This window comes from Rhincodon typus, chromosome 32 (genome assembly GCF_021869965.1).
Source record: "Rhincodon typus isolate 14 chromosome 32, sRhiTyp1.1, whole genome shotgun sequence".
NCBI classification, from domain to species: domain Eukaryota; kingdom Metazoa; phylum Chordata; class Chondrichthyes; order Orectolobiformes; family Rhincodontidae; genus Rhincodon; species Rhincodon typus.
Genome location: NC_063363.1, coordinates 5,369,720 through 5,376,373, shown reverse-complemented (window position 1 = coordinate 5,376,373; position 6,654 = coordinate 5,369,720). Strand labels below are relative to the sequence as shown.

The 6,654-nt window shown below is 42.1% G+C and overlaps 1 protein-coding gene across 3 annotated transcripts in view; it reads left to right on the top strand.

The window, feature by feature from the left end:
- Positions 1-5,186, top strand: part of fxyd6 (FXYD domain containing ion transport regulator 6) — a 36,235-nt gene extending 31,049 nt beyond the window's left edge. For 2 of the 3 annotated variants that reach the window (XM_048615593.1, XM_048615594.1), the window contains exons 7-9: positions 276-325; positions 2,158-2,203; positions 4,571-5,186. In XM_048615593.1, the coding sequence (XP_048471550.1) occupies positions 276-325; positions 2,158-2,189 (82 nt within the window). In that variant the 3' untranslated portion in view covers positions 2,190-2,203; positions 4,571-5,186. The remainder of the gene's footprint in view (positions 1-275; positions 326-2,157; positions 2,204-4,570) is intronic. The other variant, XM_048615595.1, reaches the window with a different exon arrangement.
- The last annotated feature ends 1,468 nt before the right edge of the window (positions 5,187-6,654 follow it).

The following is a 6,654-nucleotide window of genomic DNA, read 5'->3' as shown; positions in this document are numbered from 1 at the left end:
CTGTGCTGTCCCTGTCCTGGGAGTGTTTGATGGGGACAGTGTAGAGGGAGCTTTACTCTGTATCTAACCCTGTGCTGTCCCAATAGTGGGAGTGTTTGATGGGGACAGTGTAGAGGAAGCTTTACTCTGTATCTAACCCTGTGCTGTCCCAATAGTGGGAAGTGCTGAATTTGACAACTTCATAAACGCAACAAATAAATAGATTTCCTAAGAGAAGATGAATGAGTATGTTGAGTGTTCTAACAGCTTTTTTGCATTCTTTTCTTTCCCTTCAGATCTCCCAATGATGAGGAGGCCCAGGCAGAAACACTGATCACCAACAAAGGTGAGACAGACATACCTAGAGGAGACTGCATGGTGCAGTAACTATTGTCCCTTGATTCATCAAAACATTTGGGTTTGATCCCACTCCAGGACTCAATGGCCACAGAAGTTGCATTTATGAGCGACCAATCACGTTGAGTGCTAAGCTGTGACTCCTTCACTCACACACCAATGGCAGGGGGTAAGAATGGGAGAGATTCCTGACCAGCCATGTAACAGAAAGAAACGGAGCCTTTCCCTCAACATGCACAGCTGCAGATTCCAACATGCACAGAAAATGTGCCATTCTAGTCTTAGCCAGGTCTAAGCAGCAGTCATGCCACTTGAAATGCCCTCTGCAGAAATAAAGCTCTAAGCATGATTGTGCCAGAGATTCAGTCACCACCCACAGGGAAGGCTTTAATATTTGACAAAGGGATTGATTGTTGCCCCAATGAAGGTTTCATTTCTTGAGCACGTCCAGTATTTTTAATAAGATGGCTTTGCTCTGGTTGGAGCTTTGTTATAATGCTGTCCTTCTGATTTGTGAATCCTTGAAGTGGTCTGTAGTGACAAAAACAGAAATTGCTGGAAAAGCTCAGCAGGTCTGGCAGCATCTGTGGAGAGAAATCAGAGTTAACGTTTCGGGTCAAGTAACCCTTCCTGAGAACAGTTCTGAGGAAGGATCACTCAACCCGAAAGGTTAACTCTGATTTCTCTCCACAGATGCTGCCAGACCTACTGAGCTTTTCCAGCAATTTCTGTCCCTACTTTATTTAGTTTTCTGAACAGTGCTGTGTATTGTAGAATTGTAGAGTCCCTACAGTACAGATAGAGGCCATTGAATTTTGATTGTATAGTGGCAGTCACCAGAGTACAACAACAGATTGCATTTGTGTAGCACCTTTGACATAGCAAAACATTCCACAAGAACGATTCTCTAACAGAAATTGACATGAAGCGACATAAAGGGCTGTTGGAACAGCTAACCTAAAGCTCAGTGCTTAGATTTAAACAGCACGCTAGAGAATGACAGGATCGGAGACATTTAGGGAGAGAATTCCAAAGCTTAGAAATGAGGCAGCAGAGGGACACGGCTGCCAATAGCAAAGTGATTAAAATCAAGGATGCTCAAGGGACCAGTTATAGAATAGCATAGGCCATTCAGCCTATTGTGCCTGCACTGGATCTTCAAATGAGCATCATTACCTCGTGCCAATCTCCTGCCTTTTCCTCATAGCCTTTCATAGTATTTTTATACAAATACTCATCCAATACCCTCTTAAATGCCTCCATCATACAGGCAGTGCATTCCATTTTGAAAAGCAGGAGAACTCTAGAAGTTATAGCTTCCCTGCTCCTGATAGCTAATTAGATGGAGCTCCAAATGGAAACTCAGTGGTACTCCAGCCTTATTCCTATAGGCCTCAAATGTACAACTTTCCATATTCTCCCCACTTTTAGAAGTTAACAAAGCTGGCTGGTTTTTTTTTTAACTCATTCATAGAATGTGGGTGCTATTGGCTGGGCCAACATTTATTACCCTTGACTGGAATGGTTTGCTCATCTATTTTAGGGGACAGTTGAGAGTCAGCCACATTAGTGTGGGGCTGGAGGAAGTTACAAAGATCTAATTTGAGACTGGCAGACAAAGTATTGTCCAATATCTGCCTTCAAATATGCTTTGAATATTCACTGGAATTGAAGAATGCATATTGAGTTGGGGAGGAGTGGGGAGGAATGGCGTGGATTGGAAAGTCAGTGGAATGCAGTTGAAGATTTTATTTACTCCTCCTTCACTGCATTTTCATCATGCCACATTAAACCTTGTTGTTTCTTTCTCTTTGTTCACAGCAACGGAAGCAGCAGCCAAAGTGGAGAACTGATCAGTACCAAACATGTAAGATCTACACTCTGCTGAAGCACCTCACTGTCTAGCATTGCTTTTGGGCACCATCTTCTCCTGGTTTCTGCGCCACTATTCACAGCAAAATGGCCGAGCCAGCATGATCCCAATTCCCTGGACAATCTTTAAGTCAGACAGTGGTGGGGGGTGGGGGGGGGAGGTGATGGGAGGCACAGAAGATGCAAGCCCAGGTGGAGTAAGGTGGAGACCAGGTGGGACGGGGAGAGAGAAGCAATCCAGAGGACGCTGGTGGAATTCCATTTTTCAAACAAGATGTTAAACATGATGCCCCCTCCCACCTCCCACACTAGTTAGCATTGCTGCCTCACAGTACCAGGGACCTGGTTTTAATTTCAGCCTTGGGTGACTGTCTGTGCGGACAGTTTGTACATGCTCCCAGTTTCCTCCAGGTGACCCAGTTTCCTCCCACACTCTAAAGATGTACAGGTTGGGTGTATTGGCCATGCTCAATTACTCCATAGTGTCCAGAGATGGATAGGGTAGGTGGATTTTGGGGATATGGTACAGGGTGTGGGTGTGAGCGAGATACTGTTTGAAGGGTCAGTGCGGACTCAATTGACCAAATGACCTCTATCTGTGCTATAGGGACTCTACAATTCTATAACACAGCATTATTCAGAAAACTAAATAAAGTTGGAACAGAAATTGCTGGAAAAGCTCGGCAGGTCTGGCAGCATCTGTGGAGAGAAATCAGAGTTAACGTTTCGGGTTGAGTGATCCTTCCTCAGAACTGTTCTCTGGAAGGGTTACTTGACCCGAAACGTTAACTCTGATTTCTCTCCACAGATGCTGCCAGACCTGCTAAGCTTTTCCAGCAATTTCTAATTTTGTCACTATAGAGCTGTTAGTTTGACCACTTGTAGCGGGGACGTTGCTGGAGTCAATCATAGAAGAGGAGATAACTGAACACTCAGAAAAACGAAGCTCCATTCACCAGTGTCAGTACGGTTTCATGAAAGACACATTGTGTTTGACAAACTTGCTGGAGTTCTTTGAGGAGGTAACAAGCAAGATAGGATAGGAACAAATGGATGTGGTATATCTAGAATTCCAGAGGCATTTGACAAGGTGCTGTATATAGGACTGATCCAGAAGGTTAGATCCCAGGGGGTTAAAGGTCAGGTACAGACTTGGGGAGAGGATTGAGCTGTGCTGAGCTTTTCCAGCAATTTCTGCTTTTGCTTCTGATTTACAGCATCTGCAATTCTTTTGGTTTTTTTAAATAAAGCAGGAACTGTGTTTGTCATCTTCAATATCCTCAGCCTTAGTACAATGTATAAATTCATATTCATGTGCTCAGCCAGATTAGCAGAAAAGAAACATTTTCACCCAGAGAGTGATGAGACTCTAATTCTCTATCAATCTCTAACAGAGATGAGGAAGTAATGAGGAAGAAAGGCAGAGGTTACATACCCAATAGGATTGGACACAATGACAGGAAGGTCATGTGCAGCATTAAGACCAGCCAATGATCTGTTTCTATGCTGCAAATTCATGGAAAAAAACAGGAACAAATCCATCTCTCTCTCGCAGTATAAATTTCACAGTCTGTACCTGGGCAGTACAGTATCCCTGCGTCAACTCCTATTCAAAATCCTGATAACAGAAGAATCATTGGAAATATAATGAAACTGCTGCCCCAGCAAGAGATAGCACTTTTAGATGAGCAATGTGAAAAAAAATTCACGATACTAACTCCTAATATAATCACCCTCTTTTGTCGCTGTTAGCACCTGATTTTCAAACAGACAATCTCCATGTTTTGTGCTGATAAACAAAGTGTTTATTTGATGTGATGCTATCAGGTCTGTAGTTGTCTGGGTCTGCTTTGTGCAGTAAGGTGTAGCTGGGATAGAAAAATCAGCAACTTCCATCATACCTTCTGAAGCCACAACTTCTACCATTGATGAGGACAAGGACAGCATGGGAACACCACCAGCAGCATGCTTTCCTCAAACCACACACCACACTGATTGAGAAATATATCAGCCATTCCCTCATTGTCATTGGGTCAAAATCCTGGAACACCTTCCCTAATGAAATTGTGGGCATCCCTACTCTAAAGGGACTGCTGTTGTTCAAGAAGGCAGCTCAGTGCCATTTTCTCCAGTGCAATTAGGGATGGGAATTTAATGCTGATCCAGTCAGCAATGCCCACATCCTGGACTGAATTTTGAAAAAAACTGATGAAATGATAAAGTGGGGACCAGATGGCTAGCTTCACATCCTATTTCTTATATTCTTTTAGTACGTATCAAATGCTTACGAATGTGAAATGAACTAATTACTTATTTATTTTATTGTCTTAAGTTCCACTTATCTTTGCTTTACTTTTGACAGAAAGACATCAACATGAGACTTGAGGCCGTTGAAATCTTTGACAGGTTTTGGAAGACCCCTCCAACATCGCTCCCGACTCGCTGCACAAAGAATTGAAGCTTCATTCAGTTTGTCTCACGGTTATTGAATTAAAATATATAAATATCGATAGCAGTGAATGATGTACGAATCTTGTGATGTGCCATTAGCTTGTCACACTCCACCTTGTGTTGGTCATTGCAAAGATGTATTGTCGCGTAGTAAGTGGTGTTTGTGTTAGTTTGTCGTTTTCTAGTCTTGCTAGATGGTAGGTCTGTACCAGTGAGTGAAAGTGTTTGTGGATCTGTGTGTGTGTGTGTGTGTGTCTGGGCAAACACAGGTGAGTGGCTGAGGATATAGTGGAACTCCATTACTCTCAGCCCTTCACATTCTGGTGTTGCCACAGTGATGTCTGTGTGTCAATAGAGTATTATTTATTATTCACTTATAACACTACGAATCAGTTGCTGTGTCTGCTCACGATCAAATCACCTCCTCTCAGTCAAAGAACTGATGTGAGAAAGCAGTATTGTAAAATAAATAATCAATAAACGAGACTGTTAGTGATACCCAGCACAATAAAGGAAAGAATTGCTAAACTGGGATGAATTGGCAGCTGTTTGTTTTATTTGGGTCTGATTTAGAACGTAATACATGTGAAAACCTAGTCAATGACAATCTCGGGCAACTAGAGTGGGGAATAAAAGTTGAGCAATGCCCACATCCTCTGAATCAACTTAAAAACTTCAATATCATTCAGACCAACAGTTGTCTAGAGCCACTCATTGATCAGTAACTATTCCAGTGTTTACATATGATCCAATGAACATGTAGGAATATAAGAATAACTGATGGGTTGCATTGCCAGACTGATCAGTTTTTGAAAGAAAGAGGGACCCAATTTATATGAAAAAAAAATCAAACGTTTAGTGAATGTCGCAATGTCATAAACATCCTTCTTCCTACATGAGGAAATTAAGTCAGAAATCACACGACACCAGGTTATAGTCCAACAGGTTTATTTGAAATCACAAGCTTCCAGAGCACTGCTCCTTCATTAGCTGAAGTGACGAAGGAGCAGCACTATGAAAGCTTGTGATTTCAAATAAACCGGTTGGACTATAACCTGGTGTCGTGTGATTTCTGACTTTATCTACCCCAATCCTTCACAAGCACCCCCACATCAGAAAATTCGAAAGCACTCACACTACTATTTCCCCATTGATTGTTTTCTACATATTCTCACTTTTTTCCCTCTCTTGACACAACTCTAACTATCTAGAATCTTTCTTGTTGTTCTCGTGCCCAATTGCATTTATTAACTCAGTTACCTTTCTGTGTTATCTCTCCCTGCACTCCTTTCAATCCAAGACTGGTCTAACTTGATTATTTCTGTCAGAACCAGTAATGATTTGTAGATGGTTTCACATTAGGCAAAGTCTCACATGACTTTCTAGGACTTGTATTATTGAATTAATAAGTTTGGATTCTTTGTCTCTTGGAATTCCTGCCAAAACTTTGGAACCAGCGCTGGAATTTTCCTTGCGGAGTTTCTGTCTGCTTTGATAATGTTGACAGAAGCCTCCTTTAGTTTCCTCTAAATTTCCACTGGAGAGCAGGACAAAGTCCAAGGAAATTCCCATTGGGAGTTCTGATTGTCTCTATGGGAGGGGAATTAGATTAGAGAGGCGAGACAATAGCAAACAGCCTACATGTTCTTCGGGCCTATTAAGGGTTTGCTATGTTTTTGTTTTCTTAGGTTTTTCAAGAAATCAAAATAAATCTCCAGAACATCCTTGATCTTATCAGGAGAAGAACGCCCCCAAAGAAAGGAAAAACCACGCTGTTTGATTTCATGGAACACCAGCATTAATGTATGGGTTAAATCTGCAAACTTGGAATTTTACTCTGAGCAGAGTCAGCCCAGCTGGGATGTGGGTTGGGATGCACTCCATTTATTAAAGGTCACCTGTAGCTCTGTGGATTGCACTCTAACCTGGGTGTCAGAAGATTGTGCATTGAAGTCCCACTCTTGAGGTATGATCATGTAAACTAGGCTCACATTT